This window comes from Micropterus dolomieu, linkage group LG07, assembly GCF_021292245.1.
Source record: "Micropterus dolomieu isolate WLL.071019.BEF.003 ecotype Adirondacks linkage group LG07, ASM2129224v1, whole genome shotgun sequence".
In the NCBI taxonomy this organism is placed as follows: domain Eukaryota; kingdom Metazoa; phylum Chordata; class Actinopteri; order Centrarchiformes; family Centrarchidae; genus Micropterus; species Micropterus dolomieu.
The window spans coordinates 13,043,296-13,068,414 of NC_060156.1; the positions used below are offsets into that span (position 1 = coordinate 13,043,296).

General features: G+C 37.9%; 1 protein-coding gene across 1 annotated transcript; it reads right to left on the reverse strand.

Moving 5' to 3' along the window:
* Positions 1 to 1,179: 1,179 nt before the first annotated feature.
* On the reverse strand, positions 1,180 to 24,488 carry stk39 (serine threonine kinase 39). Its single transcript, XM_046054897.1, has 18 exons — positions 23,936 to 24,488; positions 21,964 to 22,076; positions 21,570 to 21,678; positions 20,715 to 20,853; positions 20,228 to 20,283; positions 19,882 to 19,991; positions 19,554 to 19,655; positions 19,088 to 19,221; positions 18,894 to 18,942; positions 18,269 to 18,334; positions 13,864 to 13,986; positions 13,173 to 13,202; positions 12,577 to 12,633; positions 11,790 to 11,851; positions 5,921 to 5,973; positions 5,653 to 5,721; positions 5,179 to 5,243; positions 1,180 to 2,639 (listed from the first exon to the last, which is right to left on the reverse strand). The coding sequence occupies exons 1-18, from the start codon at positions 24,039 to 24,041 to the stop codon at positions 2,565 to 2,567; spliced, it is 1,518 nt and encodes a 505-aa protein (XP_045910853.1). The 5' UTR covers positions 24,042 to 24,488; the 3' UTR covers positions 1,180 to 2,564.
* Between the last annotated feature and the right edge of the window lie 631 nt (positions 24,489 to 25,119).

Genomic DNA, 25,119 nt, shown 5'->3' on the forward strand with positions numbered 1-25,119 from the left:
TTTCAAAGGTTTTGTAGTATTATAAGCGTGACATTTACTGTGAAAGCATCTATCCCACAAGGGGTTGCTGTTATATATTATATGTTTTTTATATTAAAAAACAAATACTTGAACAATTAAACTTATATTACTGCTTTTACTTGTTGCCTGTTTTGAGATGATTGGTAAAGAATTGCAGGGTTACTTTTTGTTCTTACTTGTTGTTATCATCATTTTTTTAATCATCGTATTTGTGATTAAAGAGCAGGTTGTTTTACAGTGGTCCCATAAGATATCTTTTAAAATGACAAAGCCAACTTCCTGAACAACAATTTTTCTTCAGCAAAATTATAGGATATAGGGGTAAACGCTGAAACGTAATTTAACAGAAGCACAAGGAGAGGCGAGTCATAGCAAGCTAGCAAACTCACTCCATACTGTTACACATATATATACATATATATATATATATATATATATATATATATATATGTTTGTTAACATTGGTCATACCAGACCAAGTAAGGCTGTAGCAACAAAACCCTTGTGTATTGCAGTAAGCAACACTGCATTTTATTTCTCACGAATTCCACTTTGTAAGAGAAAGAATGTGTAATTCCTTTTTTCAGAAATTACAGTCTGACTTTAAAATCTATTTGAATACCAATAAAATCAATCCTAGACTTCTTTTTGACACTGTTGCCAAACTTAAAGTTCTGTTCACCCTTTATGATTCATGATTTTATTTAATTTTTCTGTAGAGAACATACTGTATATTACAGTTCTGTCTGTCCTGGAAGAGGGATCCCTCCTCTGTTGCTTTTCCTGACGATTCTTCAATTATTTCTTTTTTTTGGGGGTGGGGTGGGGGGGTAGGGGGGGGTTCCTTATCTGAAACAAGGGTTTAAAAACAGGAGGTCTCGAATGCTGTACAGATTGTAAAAACCCTTGAGGCAAATTTGTGATTGGTGATACTGAGCTATATAAATAAAACTGACCTGACTTGACTTAAAGTCCATGCTGTAGATTTGCCAAATGTTGCCACAAGGAAAAATGACAGTTGTGGGTTGGCTTTTTGCAGCCATTATCTGCTAAATCAAACATCCACAAATCATCAGATATTTTAGCCTGTAATAGTAGTGGTATTAAGTTATAATTCATGACACTGTCAGCTAATAGTAAATACTCCACACCTTTTTTAAATAATAGCAATTCTTTATTGTTGCTCCTTGTCAGAAATTTGACATCAGCTGATTACAGAGGTACAGGGGTAATATGCTGAAATGGTACACATAATGTACATAGAAAACACAACAAATTACTTCATAATAAAGAATTTAGTAGAAGTTAATATGTACCACCTCGATACTTAAAAATAATTTAGAGCTATTGAACTTGTTTGGACAAACAAATGGCTTGTCACCCTTTCAACAGTTGCCTTTTGGTTTCATCCTCAGATGCACTGTCATACAATACATTTTAGAAACAACTATATTTTTGGGAACAAAAGGCTTTGTAGTGCAGCAGGACAGAGCAAGAAAATTAAATGGATGTGGATTTGTCTATTAAGCTGGCATCTGAATACACATCAGCCAGAGCAGATTACATGACTACAGGTTATGTTTTATGGCCGATAACAAAAGCACATAAGTTAACTTGTCTCCCGGGGCTAAGCATCTGCTTGTCATACTCAGCCCAAAAGTGCACTGTAGCTTGTCTTGTTAAGTTAAGATACTTGATTTGTGTCATTGCTGGAGTAATACATTTGTGAAATGGCAATCAGCAGGCCCCGCTCTTTGTGTGGTCTCACTCTTTGACTACTTTCTTAGGCACAGGAAAATGAACAAGGCACCTCTAACATTTTGAAGCATTAGCACTGTCGAGAGTAGCAAATTATACACAGTAGCATCCAGGTCTCATTTTGTTTTTCTGCACACTCAAGCAAATGGGTCACTTCTTGTCATTGCTAAACAGGTCTTGACACAAAAAAAAAATGCATTCTCTTTTTAAACATTCATTATGTTATTATGAAAATGTGCTTTTCCCCATATATTAACTAAATCTTACATTCTGACAAAGACCTCAGGGAAACATCACAAATAAGTGTGTTTGTGAGATGCGAGTCATAGCAAATTTGTTTTTACTGTGGCAACAAAACAGCATGAGAAACAAAATAAAAATATCTTCTTATTTCAATAAATAAGATCTTTGCTGAACACAAAGGTAATGTGATGTAAAAAGTAAAAGAAAAAAATAAATAAAAGATTCAAAGCTACATCTTAATCACTTTATGTCACCACCTGAGTACATCTTTAGGTTCCGGGGCTGTTCCTAATCCCGCTCTGTGCGCTGGGCGGTGGAATGTTGTTAAGGTTAAAGGTCAGGGGACAGTAAGCAGGGAAGTCGGCGCTATGGAGGCGTAGGCGGGGCGGTGCTTGGCCTCAGGGAAGGTGAAAAGAAGGTAAGGGAGGAGTGGGAGTGAGTTTTCAGGGAGGGTGTTGGGGAAGATGTTGCAGGAAGTGGTGTTGTGTTCCTCAGTCTGTCTGCCCTGAACTGTCTCACCTGCTTCAGGCATGAAGAGGGCATCAGCTAACACTTAGCTGTGCAAAGCCGATCAGCTTCACCTCATCCGGGATCTCTGTGTCGTCGCAGCCGGAAGCCTGCGTGAGGAAGAAGTCATCGAGAGGGTCAACAGGGCTAGTTTGCATTCCTGACACTCGCATCACCATCAAGAACAACTAATCCTGCAAAATCTGTAGAACAGATGTAGTATAACACCCAGAAATAATCAGGGGATTGAAACTACTGCAAGTTAGTGAGCTTTTTATTTCAACACATTTTGGGTTTGTCTGTGTAGCCAAAGCCTGAGCTTATTCCTCTTTGTCAAAGACACTTATATAGGAATATGGGGACCCATTTTAAGATTTTACATCTTCAGCAGGAACCAATGGGCTTGGGGCCACAAATAGGGTGGGCAGTATTGAGCATTAAGAGAGGGACTAATGCATTGTTGGTTTGAAAAATACAGTATATCGCCTATAACTATAAGTGGAGACAGTCACATCAACTTTATTTTTAGACTGTGCAAATGTAAATTATATTGATTTAGAAAGTTTATAAAGTTGCACAATTTTAAAATGAAAATGAGGAAGTAAAAATATTTTAATGTGGGCGCATCACATGTGGCTAAGGTCTTTAATAAGTTCAGTATTGTTGCTATTTCTGTGCAGTAAATGAGGTCAGATCACCCTTACTATACAGTTGGATTTAAATCTGACAATATATTTTTTTTTACATCCTTGTACCCTGATGTCTTTGTAGTTTGCACACATATCATCAAATTGTATGTATTATACATAATATGTGTGCTTCAAACTTTGTGGCAACAGTTAGGGGAAGGCATTTTTCTGTTTAAACACAACAATACCCCGGTGCACAAATTGAGATGCACAAAGAAATGGTTTTCCTAGTTTGGTGGGGAATAACTTGACTGTCCTTCAATCCCATCCTCAATCCCATCCAACACCTATGGGATGAATTGGAACATGGGAGGCACTGTGAGGCAGGCCTTATTGCCCAACATCTTTGCCCAATGTGGTTCCATACTTTGGTGGAAAGCCTTCCTGGAAGAGTGGAGGCTGCATAGCATCATATTGCCCATGGATCTGAAATAAGTCCAACAATCACACAGGGGCGTAATATTGAGGCATGCTCATACCATGTGTGGGTGTCCACATACTTTTGGCCATGTAGACCATACTGTCTAAACTTATCAGTTCCCCGTGATAAAGCACAAGATTTATTTTACTGACAGTTCAACCTTCAACCCAATTCTTAGGCTGCTCAGATGCTTTTCACAAAGGCAATTTGTAAAGGCAGTGTGCATTTAAATTTGTCTGAGTGTTCCTCAAAAACCAGGCACTATTTATTTTTCACTCTCTTCCTCCTGTGGAAAAGCCAGTGTGAATGACTGACCTAACACCTGCAGGCCTATAACATTTCACACCTCATCTGGTGGTCTGAGAGCTCTGTACTTGTCTGACTAACATGGAGGGACTGGTATGAAAACAGGTCACTCTTTCTGAGTCTATAGTGACCTCTTGTTTAGTTAAGTCATAAAGTTGCTCTAGTGCCACCCACACCATAAATTGTCTGCATTAAGTGTTATGAACAGCTCCCCTAGCGAGGGTAATTATTCTTCCTGGGTTTTGTGACACTGCGGTCGTAACTCTTCATTTAGAAAGGCACAGTGGTGCCACACAGAGAGTTTTACGCTGCCTGCAGTGGAGTTAACATATGGAAATGGAAGCGTGCCCACATTTCCTATATATATCCTATATCCTATACTCAGCAATGCTCTCACTCTGACTCTCCAGAGACAGGTCCACCTGCAGCGCTCATTAGCTGCTGATGCGTGGTAGATAAGTCACTTCGTGAAGCACTGTGACCCAAAGCCACAGATGTTGTTTACGCACAACTACAGAGAGGTCAATAAAACATAATTTACATATTAATGTCAGAAGGACTGACATTATTGCTTCCTATTTCTTCACAAATGGCATGTGTCTCTCGAATAGTTATACAAAGGTGACTTCTTAAAGTGGCACATTTGCAACATGTACTTAGTCTTCGTCCACCCCCCCACTTTGATCATAGATTATATAGCAGTTTCAATTGTGATTTAACAAGATGCATGTTTGGCCTATAGTATTTTGTTCATGCTTAAGATGAAGAGAGGCTGTCCCAATCCGAACACGCCTCTCCATGGATAATACACAAAACACCATTAGCCATCAAACTAAATATTATAGAAAACCTAATGTTAGCTAGTCTGTGGGTTCACTTTACTCATGCAAAGCTAATTATTAAATTCAAAATGCACCCAAACCTTTGCATTTTTTGAAGATGAACTACAAGGTAACTCTAGTAACAAGGTATTAAAATTTAGAATCATAGAAGTTAAGAATTGCAATCCTTGTGTGAATTGATCCCCCCACCCCGGTCCTATCTAGTAATATCACCTCCTTCAAAAAAATGTCATCAACTGAAAAACCTTAAGTGACAGATGCCACATGCTGAAGCTATTTGGTTGGTTTGAGGCCTTTCTAATAACGTCACTTCTTCACTGAACCTTTTATCAACAAGGACAAGGACAAACCCGGGAGGGAGTCATCAACCATCAATCAGCTGGAAACTCACCAACTTAAAGGTCAACACTTTATAGGTAGTTGGGTCATCTACAATCTTCTGAAGGTTAGAAGCAACTGTAATGCAGAGGGCATACAACAACATAATGTTAATAACATCAAGTTTTATACATAATAATACAAGTTTTACAATATGCAAAGTAAATTTCAGTATATTTGTACAACAGTAGAAGATAAGTCCAGTGTCAGTATCAATAAATAAAATATAAAATATTTAATGTGATCAGTTCCCACACCAGCTAACATTTTTAGACTACAATTAGGTTTCAAGATCAGTTGCAATGTGTATAAAGAAAACATATAGTAGTAAGTATTTTCTATCGACTTTAGTCTGTTGGGTTCTGTTGACTTGCCAAATGAAATAAATGTCCATCTCTGATAATAGCCTTTCCAGTAAAATCTTGATACTCTCTAAGTGATGTCTTCAGACAGCACAATTTACCAGAACAAAGTGGTGGAACATTACCAATAACAACATCGTGCACGTTGACCAGGCCCGCCGAGAACAGTTCCTGGGAAACGCCATCAGCTGTGTCTTGTGAGGGAATAACATGACAAATATTGGGCCTGCAACATTCCACTTAGCAGGTAATTGCGTTAGATATTGAATTAGATACTGTCATGGGGACAAACACTGCCATTACCCATTACACACTTACAACAATCTACAGTGCCTGAAGATGTTATCACAAAGGGAAATCCCTATTTCAAATCCATATAGGCAGAGCTCTTACCTCGCCCAGGAGTGAATTCAAACCGAATGTCATTCAGCTCCTTTCTAGAGTTCCTGAAAGAAGAGACAAGAGGGTGTGACTGAACAAGTAAAATCTGAAATATCAGATTTAAATTTGGTTGTGTTCCTAGGAGGCTAAGACGTGACTGAGCTGCAGAGCATTAGGAAACAAGCATGACACAAAGGCTGTGTGTACACGTGAAGATGACCTATGTGATCCAGGAGAAGTGACAAGGTGGACAAGCAGCACAGTTGGCATGCTAACACTGTAAGACAACATCAGTGAGCATCAGTGAGCTTGAACTGAAAACAAATGGGGATTGCAGTCATTAAACCTGCATTCATTTATTTTTTGTCCACTTGGGTGCAGCGGAAACAAGCTGTAAATATAACACTGACTACTATCACCTTATAAAGTTGATATATCGAACCGGTGAGCTAACAGTAAATGTTACTTATTAAACAGCAAGATTAGCATTTATTTGTAGTCGTGTTTGTGTTCACCTATCAAATATTCACTCTCCTTAAAGATCTGTTTTTCACAATGTTTACCAGCTGATCACTAACTTTGTCTGTGTGCAGGTAGGTAGCGTACAGTGGATTTCTTTTTAGTTTTTTTGGTGAAAATGGCACTGAGAGCAGTGAGAGTGAAATAAAACAGTAACGCTGCAGGCAAGAAAACCAAAACAATTAGCTGAAAGGCACTAAAGCTCTCTGCAGAGTTTAGGAGAATTGCAGACCTAAGTGATAATTCTCCTCACAATCAGCGAATCCTTTTCACATTACATAATAAAAAAATATAAAAATAAATGTCAATTACCTTTCCTCATGTGACTAACACAATAATTAGGGAAACGAGCTGCAATAAAAAAGTTGTGTGAATTTCCCCTCGCTTTGAAAAGATACTCATATTAAGGTTTACCATTAACATAGAGCACCTGTGGGGAAAAAATGTGCCGCGGCAGTGGATGAATGTGCAGAGGACATGAGGTAACACCTGTCTAACTGCCTCTCCTGCCTACCTCCCACCTGCTGCATCCACTGAGATATATACTAAAAAGTTACAAAGAGGAAATCAAAAAGGTTTTGCTCACACCCACATGAAGAACCGCAGAAAATGTTGCCATCTGCGTATCTGAGTGCATTTACCTGTTTAGATTCTGTGTATTAATAACCACAGACATATCTGCAATGAGTTTGTTAATAGCACGTCTGACTTGTTTAATTTTAGAGTTACAGTTGAAAAAAAAAAAAAAAACGATAAAAAGTCTGGTGGAGCAGATGGACGTGAACATCTCTATTCCCAGCAGTGGAAGCAAATGGTGCAAATTGCCAAGGCTGTCGAGGCAACTTGTATGAATGCGGATCGTAGCCCTGCCCAAATACATCGTGCCTAAAATTTGGCTCCTGTGTAGAAAACACACTACGTCAGGACCATTGGGATTAGCCATAGATAGAAAGCTGAACACTACCGTGACGTGTGAGAGTTATAGTATCTTTTTAAATACCACTCTGAAGATTTAATGTTTCCTCAGTTCAGCAGCAGTAATATTTGCATTTCATCCACCAATCAGTACAGCTAATTGCAGCCCTGCATTGTTGGCTGTCATAGAGGACAGTGGAGTCGACTGGTATTTTTAGGTAAGAACAATGTAGATATATCATAGAAAATGTTACACACTAAGATGCCAAGGCCAACACACACATGCTCTACTGTGACAAGTACATAGAGACTACATAGTTTTATTAAACATTTTATGTCACACCTACAGGGAGGCAGGTTCTTCTACACATGGGCTACTGACAATCACAGTCAATAAATGTGTGGGGAGAATCTGCTGTTATGACTACAAGAAGAACCCACAGCTCATAACTTAATAGCATCTCACAAGGCTGAATGAACATAAAAAGAGTTCAGACAACCAATTTTATGCACTCATTAAATATGTGATCCAGGTTTCACGCAGAAAATTAAAATGCATAGTACTTGCAAAAAACTACTAAATGTGTTGAAAGCTTACTAGGGCTGCAACTAACCCTTAATGTTAAACGCTATCTTTTACAGATCCATAAATCTGTCCCTTTATTTTCCTAATAATGTCCAAGAACCGTCCTGTAAAGAGCCATGAAATGTGTTATTAATAATAGGGAAATTAAGACAGTGTTTAGCCTCTAGACTTTCAATTATTTATTCTAACTAATTGCTAGAGTAACCTTGAGAAGTCAGTGAACAGAGGTTCAGCTGAACATGCAAAATTGCCTCCAGGCAAACATACAATTCAACAAATGTTCTCTCAAGCAGATTTCCTTGTAAAGCAACATTATAAAAATAAGCCACTACCTGATGATTTTAATCATAGATTAATCTGTCGATTACAGTATTTTTGCAGTTGATCGATTATTCTTTTAGACAAAAATGTCAGTGACAGTTTCCAGCCCAAAGTAACAACTTCAAAATGCTACAACCCCAAAATATACCATATTACAAGCCAATAAGGCATAATAATACAATAATAATCTTTCTTTATAGAGCACTTTTCAAAACCGTGTTACAAAGTACTTAAACAAGAGCAAAGACAATGAAACTCCTCAGGTCAGGATCAGGTCCTTGCTATAGTTCTAGCAACACCTAGTATTGTTGGTAGTATGGTATTGTATTTTGTGAAGCTAGAGAAATATTATATTATAACTATCAGTATTATTATCATGATTATAGAAAGCAGACTTTGTTGGGATTTGGCACACAGCATCTGACAAGATGGCAGCAAGCTATAAACTCTAGGGGTGGCATCACTGGCACTAGTACATTTATTAAGAAGATATTTCAGAAACTACCCTGACATTTGTCAACTGCTAGTTACCCTTTACATAGAATTTATTTATTTATATATTTATTTAGAAAACACATGGAAAATGTCACCTCCAGACTGAACTGCACAGTGAAATCAATTTGCATCTGGGCTATTTAAGGCCCGGTGACATTGCACCAACAGCAAGCATATTATACAAGTCTGAACTTCCCCTTCAAACTGCTGACACTATTCTCAGGAGACCTCAGTGCCTTTGTAAAAAAAAATAAATAAAAAAAATAGATTGAACGAGTTCCAAGCAAACTGTTGACAAAAATCCAATCATGCTGCTGCTGTTCTGCAGTCTCTGCTACTGAGGGGCTCATATTACCATAAACTCATGCTAATCTGCTGAACTCCCTTATTAGTTGAGAGAGGAGACCAATTAGCTGTTTATATTGCTCTCTCAAATGCAATTACTTTCATGGATTTGCTATTTAACTTTAAACTTACAAATTCACAAGGACCATCATTTTTTATTATACATTATCTTTTTTATGGTTTGATTGATGTGGGGGGGGTTGCAATCACACCCATATGTTAGTATAATATTTTACCTGACAACTGACCACAAGATCCAGGTGTTGAAAAGCTATTGTCTTTGAATGTACACTGAGGACCAGCAAAAACAACTTGTTTGCTTTATATTGATATTCCAGATGAATCTTTCATTTAATCACCATACTTAAATAAACTGCTTCTCAAACAGTCTCACACTATTTGTGGCCTTAAATATCTTGCGTTCTTCATCCCAAACATAAGAACACAGCCAAAGAAAATTCCAAAATATGATGCAGTCTCTCATCTTTTAATACCTTTTGTGCTGATTCACTTTAAAACATACCAGCCAAATCCTTCTCAACAATAAAAAAGTCTATCTCTCCAAGAAATATTTCACCAGTCAGAAGGAAGTGGAAGGAACTAATCCCAGAATTCCCATTCAGAATTAAGCAAAATGCTCCTAAAATTATTCTTTACCTCTACAAGAGGTTTCTTGTATCTTGCAATGTAATGCCATGTTCTGTCATATCTTTTCTAGTTTAGGGAATATAAAGCATAATACAACAATGGATGGAGAGCATGTCAAATATAAAAGAAGAAGCTTTAGTGAAAGGTCTTGGTAATTCACCAGGGAATAGGTGAGAATTTAAAACCTTCATGTTTCTAAGGAAAAAATGCCATCAAGGCTCATGGACTTATATCCATCATGTGTTTGCATCTCTAATACTGAATATTCTAGCTGACAAACCATAGAGGTGACCTGACATCCTAATGCTTGGATCATATTAAATACAGTGAATGCATTTCTCTGAAGAAATTAATTCCTTTGCTGCACAACTCAAGTTACCGGGATAACTGTGTTTCTTACATTTACAAAGAGCTTTACAATTGATAACCACATCTAATCTGCTTCTTGTGTTTGAACCATAAAATCCACAGATTGAACAAACATCATTACATCCATGGATAACCTGTGAAACTGAGGAACCAAAAACCCCAAACCACTGAAACAGGCCATTTATTTTAATCACCATGTTAGAATAATGAGTCTTAACCAGCCACCAAGCAGCTAGCCATCTCCTGCTGCACTCAGACCACTGTTTTGTTAGTAAGCACGGGGGGAAAAAAGGCTGTCTGTGCTATGCCAGACGCCTGGGGATGGACCTTCAGATGTCTGTTCAACCAAGAGTGTGTGTTCTGCAACCAGCTCATCAGGGAGCTACAGGCAGACTTTCAACTGTTTACAGAAATGCCCCATTGCCTGTCTGTTGCTGCATCCCTTAAAATGTCCTCTCTCATTCTATATCTATATGTTTGCAAACAGAGCAAGAGGGGAAGAGAAGATATAAAGTATATGATATACAGATAATGAAGTTGTAACGTGAATGTCTGCCAACTCCCCTTACTACATATGTTAAAGTGAAAGGACATAAAAAAATTGTTGATTTCTAACAGGAAGTATCTAGGTTGATCATTCTGACGTGGAAACACAAGCCCCCACTTTGACACTGAAATGTGTTCATGAAAAGCAATGTCTAGAATACTACAGCAAAAAGCAAAGGGTGCTATAAAATAAAGCAGCCAGAGAACTAATGGAGAGTAACAATCTCCTCTCTATGACACATCCAGGGAGGAGATCCATGGCGGGCAAAGATTGTTGGGTCTAATAGCCTGCATTTTTAGGACAAAGTGAAGTGATGTGCATCCAGAAACGTAATTTGTCAATTGTAAATCTGCTGAGCATTTCTGCATTTCCTCCAGAGAAACATAGCGATTTTTAAACTGCTTTTTAAGACCATGTTGCCACGAGTGATCCAAATTAATATTTTCTTAAGATTGCCTTGTGTATCAGCTAGCGATGGGAATTACTTTGAAGGGAGCAGGATCTGTTGGCTCTGTTCCTTTCTGAGAGATATTCAAAATAATAGCTCATCTTTTTTTAAAGGGGTTACCAGGTATATCTGCAAAATAATCACTAAGATAATGATAGGGTAAGATTTGGACCAGATTCAAACTTAGACATTCTGCCAATATAATTTAATTTTGCATGTGTGGACTAGGTTTAGCAGCACTAAATTACTCACATTGCCAGACCTAATATCAATGATCTGTATTGGAAACATTGCACAAGGGGACACCATATCACTCTGCTTTATTAGTGAAATTACTACTTTGAATGTACCCTCTGTATGAAATGTGTCACGTAAATAAAGTTGAATTGCCTTGAATGTAATTCATGCAACACTTAATATTAAAAACCAGCTCATGGGACACCAGCGTAGGCAGGTATAGTAATCAAGTGGACCCACTATCGTGAGTGGTAACCAGTGTTCACATACTGTAGAGGTGAGGGGATTAAGGGCAGGCAGTGAAATTTGGGCACAATAAAAGAACGTCTCTCACCAAGCACAACCCGATTCCCTTTCTTTTGTGGCGTTGGAAAGAATTAGATCATTTGCAAACATTACATCACTGGTATCAGCAGATGATTGAGAAAATGATGAGGAGCATCTGTCTCACCTTAGCCGTAGTACCATGTTCACAGCACCTTGAATGTAGGGACTATGCTCAAAGGGTTCGACCTGCATGAGAAAACATCTGATCATGAGAGAGTTTACATGGCACAGTAATGGACATGGAGAAGCTTGTACTGCATAGCAACAGGTTCTGGTAACTGCAAGATGTACATATAGTCAGAAAACATAAACCAGATGTGAGTGCGGCAGTGACCATCCATGTGGTGTATTTTTTCTGGAAAATGTCTTCCATTTATTGCAGCTGCAGGGAAGTTGTGTGGGAAAAGAAAAGGAACAATACATAAAGGTGTATTGTGTAAGTATATATCACTATTATCACTACCTTATTACAAATGGATTCTTTGTATGGCAAAGAATGGATATTAGGCGTAAGAAATGACTGCTGAGTAGCTGTCATAGTTAATTCCCTACTAGAGCAAAAGACTACACCTCAAAAGACTTTGGCTCATTTTCAAAATGACAATAGCCTTAGAAAATGGGCTGCAATGGCACTGAGTCTTTAGATGAGATACACCCAGCCACTGAGCTGCCACTGTCAGGCAGACAGCCATTTACTCTGAGTTATTACTGCTGAAAGCATCCATCCAGGAGCCCGACATGCACACGTGTGCACACACACACACACAAACACATTTGACAACCGACACGTGCACAGACACACACACATACAGTATGCACACGCATAGATGTATACAAACACACGCAGACAATCAGTGTGGCATCAAGGTCAATGAATCATGACAAATTAGTGCTGCTGCTGAATCCCTCACCTGGGGATGCTGAATAGACAGCCCTTCGATAGGGACATTGTTGGCATTCTCCTCATTCTAGGAGGAACAAGATGAAAGGCAAAATGTGCAAATGCTATTACATTCTTGGTAAATATCAAATCTCTGCTCATCGTATAAAGACAACACAGGAAAGTCAATTCAAAACAAACAATGAGAAGCAATTTGCTGGCTTTGTCAGACAGTTTTAAACAGGTGCTTGGCTGTCTTGATTAAACTGCATAAAAATGCGTGTGGTGAAATAAACATTCATAATTGAGTACATGATTCTTAGACAAGCTTTAGCCCAAGTAAGCCTGTAAACTACATTTCCAAAAATGAGCAGAAAGAGTGAAGCTTATGTGTGTATGACTATAACTATTCTCTTCAACATACAATAAAATGATATCTAAAATTTGAATTGCATGTAGACAAGCTTTAGCCCAAGTAAGCCTGTAAACTACATTTCCAAAAATGAGCAGAAAGAGTGAAGCTTATTTGTGTATGACTATAACTATTCTCTTCAACATACAATAAAATGATATCTAAAATTTGAATTGCATGTTAAATTTAGTGTATGAGAGGAAGAGCTAACTTACATCTTTGGCCTCGTCTTTGACCCTTCGTGACTGGAGGGAAACATTTAAACACACGTTCACATTTTTTTCATACTCACACACAGCAAAAATAACAATTTATTTATTTTCTTTTCAGTCTCTTTTTATTACACTATGCCTGTTTATCCATCTGTCAGTCCAAACCTATTTTATACAACTGCTGAAAAGTAACAAGCCTGAGATCAATGAAAGGAAACTAAAAACACATCCTTAAGAATAATATCAGCAATAACTTCTTTCTTAAGTCATTACTATTGATAACATAGTATTTGTTGCATCATACATTAAAGCTGGGTATCTTTATCAAAGGGCTCTTTGATCATAGCTGTCTACTTCCTCCTGCCTCAAATCCTTGCAGCTATCTTCCAGCTCATTACAGCAACCTCATAACAGGCTCTCTCAGAGATAAGCCAACTGCTAGCCAAAAAACACCAACTGATCAGGGAGCGAAGGGATGTACAGGGTTAAAGACAGAAGGGAAGATACATAACTGCTCTACAGGTTACACATGACATGCAACAACAATGACCAACACCTTAATAACTCAAATTCTGAATTTCCATGCGCACAATGTAGTTTGCGTAGTGTTATAAAATGTGTTACTCATATGTATCTGAAGATAAATACAAAGAATACACACTGCTGAAGCTGGTCTATGTGGAGTCTCACCTACCCTGCCCTGATTGACAGCAGCCTTGCCCTCCTCACTGCCCTCATCCAGCTCGTCATCGCTCCACTCCCAGTCTCCATCCTCTGTCTTGTGCAGGTGGCCACTGGAGCCTGGGACTCTCCTCACCTGCATCACAACAACACAGAGCCAGCACACTTAATGATAATGACATCCTTCATAGTGATTTTTTTAATTGAACACATATGTACTGTACATTGTGTTTTACCCATGATTCCATTAGGTTTTTCAGGCCTTTTTTTAATCGTAGTTCTTAATTGTTTTGGAGTACAGGAACCCTTGTGATAAGCCCTCCTTGAAAGAAACCAGTGGCAACCCCAGCTGTACATTTGTGACAATCTGGTATGGCAGCATATTGCTGCCACAATGAAAGTAAATCTTGTTATAACAAGTACATTTTCTCTTTTTCACAAGATCCTTTTCATGTTATAACAAAATATTTTTCATGTCATTATGACATTGTTATTACTACATAACAAAATTAGGGCTGGGCAATTTGGTCAAAAATGTTATCACATTAAAAACATTTCATACCATTCCATATCGATAATTATCAAGATAAATGTTAAATCATTATTTCTTTCAAGTTTAAAGGATGATTTTTGCTTGAGTGAAATTGAAGAAACCAGATGGTTAATTGTGTGGTCAATGTTTTCTTGCTTTTCAATGTTTTCTTGCTTGTATTGTTGTCTTTTGGGTATTGTATTGTTGTCTTTGCACTTGTTGAAGCACTTTGTAACTTGTTTTTGAAAAGTGCTCTACAAATAAAGATTATTATTATTAAATTATTCCTTATGGTCAGAATATGACAAACACTTTATGCCAAAAAGGGATCACTTAACAAATCTGAGGTAGACCATTCAAAACAATTAGGAGAAAATCTTTTTTCAAAAAATATGATTAGTAAATCTTTTTTCAGTCCCTTTTCCTCAACAAAATAAATATATTAATAGAAATATTAAGTGCTAATTCGTTTGTGATTCAAATTAAATCAAACATTTATTGACAATATATTGAACATTTGTTATATTGTTATTGAGGAAAATTATATTATTTATAATTTATATTATATTATTGATTTATTGCCCAGCCCTATCCCAAATTATTCAGTTTTTACAATAAACTTTCTTTTTATACAAACATATCAACTTCTTCGTTATTTCATAAAATTGACATATCTTATTAAAATAAACTTATTGTAACACAAGAAATTGGTATTAGTTTGTATAACAAGAAACTGAAATATGAGGATGACATTGTAGCCTGCAACAGTAAAGACAAACTGTTATGTTCTTATAACAGAAAAAGTGTTGGTATGTAGTAATAATATCTTGCTGTTATAAAACAAAAAGGGTCTCGTTATAACAAGAAAGAAGAGTGTACTTTTGCCCGCAGACTTTATTCACTGGTGAGCTGTTATTTGTTACTGACTTATAAAATTGGTCAGTACTACAATATAGAAACTGTATAATTCCTTATAGTGATAGTATTAGTTTAGTAGGTCCAGCTTGGGTACAGCACAACATGTACAGTACAGTACAAGTATGTAAATCATATAAAAAGGCAACATAGGAGAGATATACAATATGACTTGAAACTGGTTAAACACCTGTAGTAACATAACAACAAATGTAGCCAACATAACAAAGCAGATAGGTATAGCAGAGTCATAGGTAAATCCTGCAATTTGTTTGGAAGCGTGTGTAAGGAAAGCAACACATGACTAGTCTAGCAGTGTGAGGTAAAATATAAGAGCGCCACGTTACAGAAGAGGCAGCACACAAAACTGTAAGCCACTATCACCGGGGTCATATTAATTCCCCAGCTTTAGACAATGTCAAATTTAAAGAAACACTACCCATCTGGTGGTGTCTGGGTTTTTTTCCAAACCTGACATAGAACCAAGGCTCCCCCAGTTCTGCTCGGGGTCCTTGAGCAAAACAGACACAGATCAATGCACTCAGCGGCCATACATGATCGCCCCGTCTCACATTCACACGCATAAAATAAGCTAACACCATAAACATGCAGCTAACAAAATCATCTCACGGTAAATGTATGAAAAGAAAAATTGTAAGATCAGTGTAGGTAATAACTGATATCAGGGTTTGTAAGGGATAAACCTGCTACACATCTGGGTAAAATGCCCTTTATTTTAGAAATCAGGCTTCAGAAAGCATCCATGTAAAACTCAAGCAGTATTCCATCATCATCATTTGTGCACTGGGCCATAAACTGAAACTCAAGAATAATCCCCAAGCCACTACTATCTAATCTTTAAACAATAAAGTATACAATTTTACTCATCTGGAAGCTCTATTGTGGGTGTCAGGGTGCCCTCTGCTGGTTAGCCAAGTCACATGTACCTACTCTTTATACTGAATGACTTTGAACATGATCTTATTTAGATTCACATTTCAAATATGGCAAAAGCCTCGTCAAATCCTTTTTTGTCGATTGTGTAAGGGGCAATTTCCTCTATTCCTGACTTTCATTTATTTAGTTTTTTATTTTTTTGGCGGGGGGGGTTCCTGAGTTTCTCCCTTTCGCCCCTCATTAAATAAGGTATTCATTTAAAATTACTTTGTTGACAGCTGACCGGATGATCTGCCATCTCCTTTTCATTCACTGGAGTATGTTCAAGGAGAAGTTAGGTCATATTAAAGTACAATTTGAAGAGTAAGGTTTTATATCAGCTGTCTGGCTTTGAGTCTTACCACTACATTTAGTGTAGTAGTACTTGTTTCCTGTGTTATTGTTAATCAATACTATTGCTATCATTATCATTTTTATTAATATTATTATCACAACCATTACTATTACTTTACATCTCTATTTTGACAACTTCCATTGTGCTACTTCTGTGTGTTGTCATTACTCTTGCCACCATACCCCCCCCCCCCCCCCCCCCCCCCCCCCCCCCCCCCCCCCCCCCCCCCCCCCCCCCCCCACCCACCCCCACACACACACACACACACACACAACCCAACCGGTCGAGGCAGTTGGCGGCCTACCCTGAGTCTAGGTTCTGTTCTCCCTTTTACCTTGTCATTGCAAAGTGTTTGCTCATGGTGGGTCTCTGTAAATAATATTACAAAGAGTCCAGTCTAGACCTGCTCTATATGAAAAGTGCAATGAGATTAATGAATTGGCGCTAAATAAATAAAATTTAATTGAACTGAATATAAAGAGGTCCCAGCATCCTGAGATGACAATGTTTCTGCAGTATTGCTTGTCTCTACAAGCTTTGGGAAATGTTTGCTGAATGTATAATGTAGATGACTCTGTAGGTCAAATCAGCACAAAATAACAAGGACACTGGCTCTGTGGCTCATACACTTCATCCACCAAAGCTATCAAGTGAATCAGACATGACCTAGCGTTACTGTGCATGCTGTCTATTTTACATTTTAACAGGACTTCACACATAAAAACCAAGTGTATTATTTACAGTAAGTGATTTGGAGAGAAGCCTTCAAATAAACCAACAGCAACAAAGCCACTTGTGTCTGCCTGTGCTTCAAAGGAATTATAGTAAGCATTCAGTAATTTTGCATTTCCATTGTGGGATAAAATGCATTACTCCACAGCATATAGGTTGTAGTTTGTTGAAGTATATTCAAGTGCCATCATTTTAAATACAATTTTACAGAGACAACTGTAAATACACTTTAAATTGGAAAGGGGTGACTGTAGCACACTATATTAACAAAGCATACTAGTAGGAAATCCACATGCCTATTTAGCAATAAGAACCTTTCCATTAATTGTTATGACCACTAGATATCTGTGGTTAACACATTAACCATCCATAGACCTCAAGAACATTATGCCACTCTCACACTTGCCTCCCTATTTATTGACACCCTGGCCTGTCTGTGCGTAATGTTAACGTCATACACAGTAGTGCACGCGGCCACTCTGCCTTCCGGGAATGGCCCTCCGTTCCCATTTCTCTCTTGGCCATCCAGGCGGAGTGTTATGTGAAGCCAATATCGGCTGTGCCTGAAAACTGCACTTCCTCCCAGTAAACTGTGTCCAGTGGGGCAACTGAGCAAGCAAACTGAACAACAACGTGCTTCTCTCTGTCACCTAATAAAAACAATTCATTTAATCCTGTTTGTCTTTACTACTGTGCCACATGCAGAGAGCTGTGCAGAGCATCTATGCAGTGTGACTCTTATGCTGCACTGGCCCATATTTTTACATAATCTGCACAACAGTTTGGGCATAAAGAGTTTGTGGTGCATAAGAAAGTCACATAGCTTGTGTTGACTGTAAAAGCAGCTATGCATGGTGGGGAGAGAGACTTCAGTCGAGGCCCAGCATAATTTGTACATGTTTAGCCAATAACGGAGATATTTGACAGAGAATATTTGTGTAGACATACCTTCTTCGCTCTCTGGGAAATCTTTGGTGCACGATATAAAAGCTTTTCAACCAGATATTCTTTGTTCTGAAAGAGAAATATCAAAATATAAATAATAATAGCAAAGCATATTAATAAAATATGTAAAAACAATACCATGAGGTTGCAGAACTTGGTCCTGCTGAATCCCATTCATGAAATGAACATTAACGATACTAACTGATGATACACATAATGACTCAGCACATTCTCAGAACAGCTTTTTTCCCCCCTACCTCTGAACCAGAACATCGGGACACCCTTGTAAACCATAATTATGTTAAACATGTATTTATGTGAAAATACTCCAAGAAAATTCACCAGAAAGTCATAGTGATTGTGTTACAGAATAATTACCTTCAAATAACCTACTTGTGCTCTGGTTCAACATTTAAAACTGCTTTTTCCCAAAAATGTCTTAAGATTAACTACATGAATACAAGACAAAAGAGACAGTTTTCCTTTTTCCGTTGTCTTTCTGCAATAGTATAATATGATAAATACAGTGTCCTTAACCATCATAAACTAATAAAAAATATATATACATCACATTAATAACAAAACCGGTCAAAGACAGCAAGTCAAAAATTTGAGATGAAACAAATACCTTGGCCTTTTGGAAGAATTTACACTTCAAAAGCTCTGCGGCTGTAGGCCTAGAGATAAAAAAAAGTACAGTTGTTGAAAATGCATCATAACACAGCCCTCCTGAATGTTAATCGGGGGCTTTTTATTGATCACAAATTGCATCAGCTCTCTTCACTGAAATATTCTGGTTTCAATATGGAATGGTGTGCTAACCTTTTGGCAGGATCCTTCTGAAGGCACATACTTATTAGCTTTCTAAATGATTTTCCGTATTTTTTAAGCGCTTCTTTGTCCTCTACACCTGTCTCTAGATTGGGTGGATCATTCTGTAGGGTAAGCATTAAAACCTAAAAAGACAGAAATGAAAATGATCAAAACCTACCCCACATTTCAGCAGCCACACAAATATTGTAGATAGGAAAAGAAACTCATAGCAGAAAAAAAAAATGTAGTAGAAATGTTGTGGAAAGTAAATGCAATGGGTATAAACAGTTTACATACACCAGACCCTCTTCATTAATTGTTTGGTTTCCCAGTTACAGCAATAATAGAAGGTCAGAATGTGTTTTCTCGAAGTGTTTCTTGCTAATGATGAAACTTCACAAAAGTTGTTTCAGGAAAGCTACCAGAGTAGCTGTGATTAGGACACCACACTGATTACACTGATTACAACACTCACCTTCATGGGAGGGTAGCGGTGATAGGGTGCAGAGCCTGTTGCTAACTCTATGGCTGTAATTCCAAAACTCCATATATCTGCTTTGAAATCATAGCCTCGAACCTGTGGGTATAAAATAACAATAAACTGTAATATCAAATACACTTCAGTCTCTGGAGCTTTATGTTAATGTTGTGATTTAAGTGGCTAACATGTCAAAAATACTTCAGCTAATAGCATTACATGAAGATGTGGATTAGCACTAAGCACAGCAGAAGCAAGCACAGAAAAATGCATTTTGAAAGAAATATGATGTATGAAGTTTTTGCATGTATAGAGGAAGACTCACCTGTTCCATCACCTCCGGCGCCATCCAGCATGGCGTGCCAACAAAAGTCTTTCGTACTTTGTTTCTAGTCATATCCCCCCCTGTGGCGAGGAATGCGCTTACTCCAAAATCTAAAAATATAGATAAATAACACATCGCTCATACCTAATACAGAAAATCGTTGAATGGGTATGTCGAGATGACATGGCTGAAGTTAAGGCTTCATACTGACATACTGACACATACTGGTCAAACCATTTAAATATCACATCCGCAAATATTACCGCGACCCTGTACGCAGGATAAGCTGTTGACGATGGATGGATGGATCAACAAATATTATACAAATATTATCATTCTCCCACACCTGCGATCTGAACAGATCCATCCTCTCCCAGTAGTATGTTCCCAGCTTTCACATCCCTGAGGTCAACACAACATAAACATAGTCAAACAACAGAGCCATGTGGAGCAGGATTGATTCTTCTGTTTGTGTAAACTAGTCCCACAGCCCACCACCATCTGGGACTCTGCCCAAGGGGCTGATAGAGCCTGCCTCTCAGTGACCTTGAAATGCATGGAATTTAGAGAACACCACAGCTACACTGCCTTTCAGTAAATAATGAATTAATGTTACGTTCACTTATAAATTTAGCCATTTGTTTAACTCTCTTATACAGAGCATCTTTCAGTGGGGGGATTAAATTTTATCTTCCTTTATAATGGCATATCTGTCATTGCTACTGCTACGTTCTTATAAAACAGGTTTCGTAATTCTTATAATAAACTAATCAAAAACTCATATCAAAACTTCAGAAAAAGTCATCAACAAGTTAAAGTGTTAATACTGTTACCGGTGAATCTGTCCATTTCTGTGCAGATAGTCCAGGCCTTCTAGGACTTCTTTTAATATAGACGCAATAATGGGCTCATCTAGCGCTCGATTTCTGTCCTCATCTTTGCTTGTGTGCTTAATTATATCCAGCATAGAGCCTAAAAAGACAAAAAATATGCAGTTAATTTTTCACATATTAATGAGAAACACAAATGAGCTGCAGTGCTACACTGAGTCATTACATTATATAATATCCATGCGCAATTCCTTCATTGTCTGTTAATGTGCTTGTTGTCCTTTAAACAGTAAAATATAATAGGCAGCACATTATAGTGAGTAACATCACTGCTGTTATTCCTTCCAGTGAAAGCCGAAAGATGTGCAAAGGAACATAATCAGACCACAGATGTTATTTATTGTAGCATGCAAGAGCGTGCTACTGCTTAACCGTAATAAAGCCCGCCTAAAATAAAAACACCGTGCTGAAAAATGACTTTTCAAGGATTTAAATATGATGTTCTTTCGGATACATCACTGGAAATAGTGGTTGAAGTACTTTCTGATTGTTTTATGAAAAGAAAAAACTAAACTTTTAGACAATCATTGGATTTCTGTCTTATTCCAGTTGTCCCTTTTATTAACTGGATATAAACAGATAAAAGATATGATTCTAATTTATGTAGCAAATAGACAGTAAAGTATATTCTGTGACTATGACTACACTTTTTTACACAACTGCGGTATAGGTGAGTTATAACCCATGTAGCTGTTACCTAGTTATCAGCAGATCAAAGCATAAACATGTAGTATCATCACATTCATGGAGCATTCATATATTATAAAGCCAGAGGTAGGTTTTGGCCATGCAGCTTACCTCCACTCAGAAGCTTCATGACTAACCAAAGTTCATCCTTTACTACAAAGGAGGTGTAGTAGGTGACAACATTGGGATGGTTACACTGGCTCATTGCTTGGATTTCTTTCTAATGTGTGAGAGAGAACAACAGGATATGACGAGTCAAATTATGTTAAAGATTTAAATGCATTTGTATTCTCTTTGTAGTAATAAACAGGAATCAGTAAATTGATATATATGTCAGAATATGCGACCTCACAGCAAATTATCAGTATTACATCCTCTTAGGTGCATTTAATTATAAGGACTTACACATAACAATAATAATATGGATCAGAGGGAAAGTATTAGTACAGATTTAGAGAGTGGTACAAAAACACAGCGAAAGTAAGCCTATATTTATTGTACTCACCAATAGCTCATCCATGCTGGTCTGGCATTTTTCCAGGTTTATTCTCTTTATGGCGACGCGCTCCTGTCTGGGGGTACAGAGGGCTGCCTGTACCACAGCTGTGGCCCCGCTGCCTGGAATCACAGCCACAACAGAGCAATGACAAAGTAGAAACGAGCAAAGTAGGGACTCACAGCAGCAAACACAGCTGGAAGACGACTCTTAAATTTAGCATCGCTCTGTGACTTTATGTTATTTGTCTGAAATTCTGTTCCGCTGTTTTTTGTATTTATGTTATGGTATTCATCTTTCATGTGTGCTGGATGAAACATCACACACAATGAGCTGACTTAGAGTACAACACTCTTCTTTTCCAGCATGATGAGTTGTTTACTTTAGTCATTACAAATCAGGCCACGCTGGAGTAAGAAAGTTCACACCAAGAAGCTATTACACACAGCATATTGCTTGCCAACTGTTAGCAGGAGATAAGGGGAAGACGAAAACACATGAGATCTGACTGCTTACCAGCTGATTATGAGAACAGTGAGGGGGGGTCTCACTAACACATCACAGTCAGCAGCACACAGCTGTGCTGCTATTTCTTATCAGTAATGATATGACTAGTCAGCTCATCTGCACAGTGCATGCACTTGCCAAAAATATTTAGGGAACTTCCTTCTGCATTTTTTCAGTGCATTTGACATTTTCATTGTTATTTAGTATCTAATATTTCTAAAATGAAATGAAATGATTCAGGACAACACTAAAATTGAGCATTCTGTGACTTACGCATGGACACAGAACTTAAACTAAAAATATTGAATTACAGTAAGAAATTCCAAAAGACAATTCTGCAGCACAAATAATTATTCCATAAATCTACAACGGGAATATCCACAGTCCGGAAAAGATGTACCCACAGGGTACATAAAACACATGATGGCTATTTTTAAGGCTTGTTTTTATTCTAGGTATATATACAAACAAGGCTTAACAAATGAGTGAACATGTGTAAATTCACAGCCTCTGATCCATAGCTATTGTGGGAGCAGGTGCTGAAACAATCAATAGATTACATAAAAGAAATCACCAACTATTAGTAATATAGTAATAGTAATCAGTTAATATTTTAATCATTATGCAAAAATGTGTTAGTTCCAGCTTCTCCAAAGTGAGGATTTTCTGATTTTGTCTTGTTTTGTCTTGAATATCTTTGAGTTTTAGACTGTTGGTGGGACATAGAAGGCACATTTTCAGACACCACTATTTGGCTCTGAGAAACTATAATCGCCATTTTTTACTCTTTTCTGACATTTAACTTGATGATAAATGATAAAATGATCACCAGATTAATCAATAAAATAATAGTAACCTCTCACTTTTTCTTTTGGGTAACTCAAATGTTTTAGTGATGTAAAATTAGCAATATTATAAGGACTACTATTGTCACTGTTACTATAATTATAATTAGCCTACTTTTATTATTTTTATAAACATTATTATTAGTTGCATTATTGTAATGATACGTCCATGCTACATTTGTAACAGTGCCCACTCGAGATGATGCGATAGGCTTAATAAATGTTTACATGCCATCACAGATAATACAACTGAAGCACACTGTGGATTTTACACAGCCATAGCATCTGTGATTTTGGTGATGGCTAATAAACTGGACACGTGCCATAAACGTGCCATAAAGTCTCCTAGTATCCGAGCCACTGAAAACGCACTTAGGGAATGTGACATTTTCAACAACGTGCAGTGACCTGCACTTCAGCTGACTCGGCCTCGTCAGGACAGAAACATAAACTGCTGTAGACCGGTAGTGTCTAAATGTGCCTGTTAACATCCGCATTGCAAAGCATTGCAGGAGGCTACTGCAAATGAAAAAGCCGGTAGGCCCTCATCGTCAGTCACAGCTGATAACCCGCCGCTGCGTGCCTTTCCATGATAATATAAAGCGTCCATCACATCTCCGGGCACTAACCTATGACTTCCTGCAGCTCGTACGACTCCCTGGTTATTGGCCAGCTGGTTGTCAGCGCTGGTTGCGGGTGGTGGACGGGAACCGGAGATTCGCCTTGAACCGCCATGATGATGATGATTCTGCGCTAGTTAGCTGCCTCTCTCACAGACAGACAGGCCGACACACCGAGAGAGAGAGAGGGAGGGAGGGAGAGGGTAAGAGAGAGAGAGAGAATCAAATTTGACCTCACCAGTAAAAGTGTCAGCTGGCGGCTGAGGCAGAGCAACTGCTGCTAACGATGAGCACAACCCGGAAAATAACGGACCGCATACACGCGCGCGCGCACATTATAACCATACCAGTGACATGCAAGTTAACTACACGATACACACAGGAAGACAGTAATTAAAATCACCATTTACTCATCTTTAAAATAACTACCAGGATGTTCTAATGGCTGCAATCCAGATTATAACTAATTTTGTGTTGTTAGTTAATATTTTAAGCAAACTACTATGTTTAAATACTATGTGGGAGTTCATTCAGATGTTCAGATAAAACGACTTGGCAGCTGCTTTGCGTGAGACAGTAACACGTATGTGTGACGATTTACCATGTCACATGCAGTCAGAAAACATGTGACGTTGTTAGCAAGAGCCAGAAGATGGCGCCGTCACACTTTTATATTGTGTTGTGATGACTGGGAGGCGGAGCAGTCGCCATTGCTCTATACTGAACACCACAGAACTGAACATTCGTAAAAATCTGTTATTAGAGCTGAAAACGATAAGACTAATCAGTATGTCAACAGGTTAATAACCAACTTCTCAGATGTGGATATTTCCTGCTCCCTTTGTTTCATGTGACATATCCTTGGGTTTTGGACTGTTGGTGTGAGATAAAGAAGTTATTTGAAGATGACATCTTAAGCTCCAGGACATTGCGGTCGGAGCTTTTCACTCTTTTCTTATAGACCAATCAATTAATCGAAAGGGTAATCGGTAGATGAATCAGATGAATGAACAATTATCATTAGTTCCTTCCCTGTTTGTTAGGCCTAAATTATATGGTGTGTCTATTAAAATCAACAGAATCCTTACCTCTGGCATGAAGAAAAATATGGAGTTTATCTATTATAATACTAAATAACATTAAAATAATTTTTTGTATCATATTAGTAATACTGCATATATAAAACAAAAAAA

Excerpts from the sequence above, each read along its gene's own strand:
- stk39 (XM_046054897.1), bottom strand. The coding sequence starts at position 24,041 with ATGGCGGTTCAAGGCGAATCTCCGGTTCCCGTCCACCACCCGCAACCA. Across the intron at positions 13,987-18,268 it reads TTTCCCAGAGAGCGAAGAAG|GTGAGGAGAGTCCCAGGCTC; the intron begins GTATGTCTACAC and ends GTTGTGATGCAG. Across the intron at positions 2,640-5,178 it reads AAGTGTTGACCTTTAAGTTG|GCTTCCGGCTGCGACGACAC; the intron begins GTGAGTTTCCAG and ends TTCCTCACGCAG.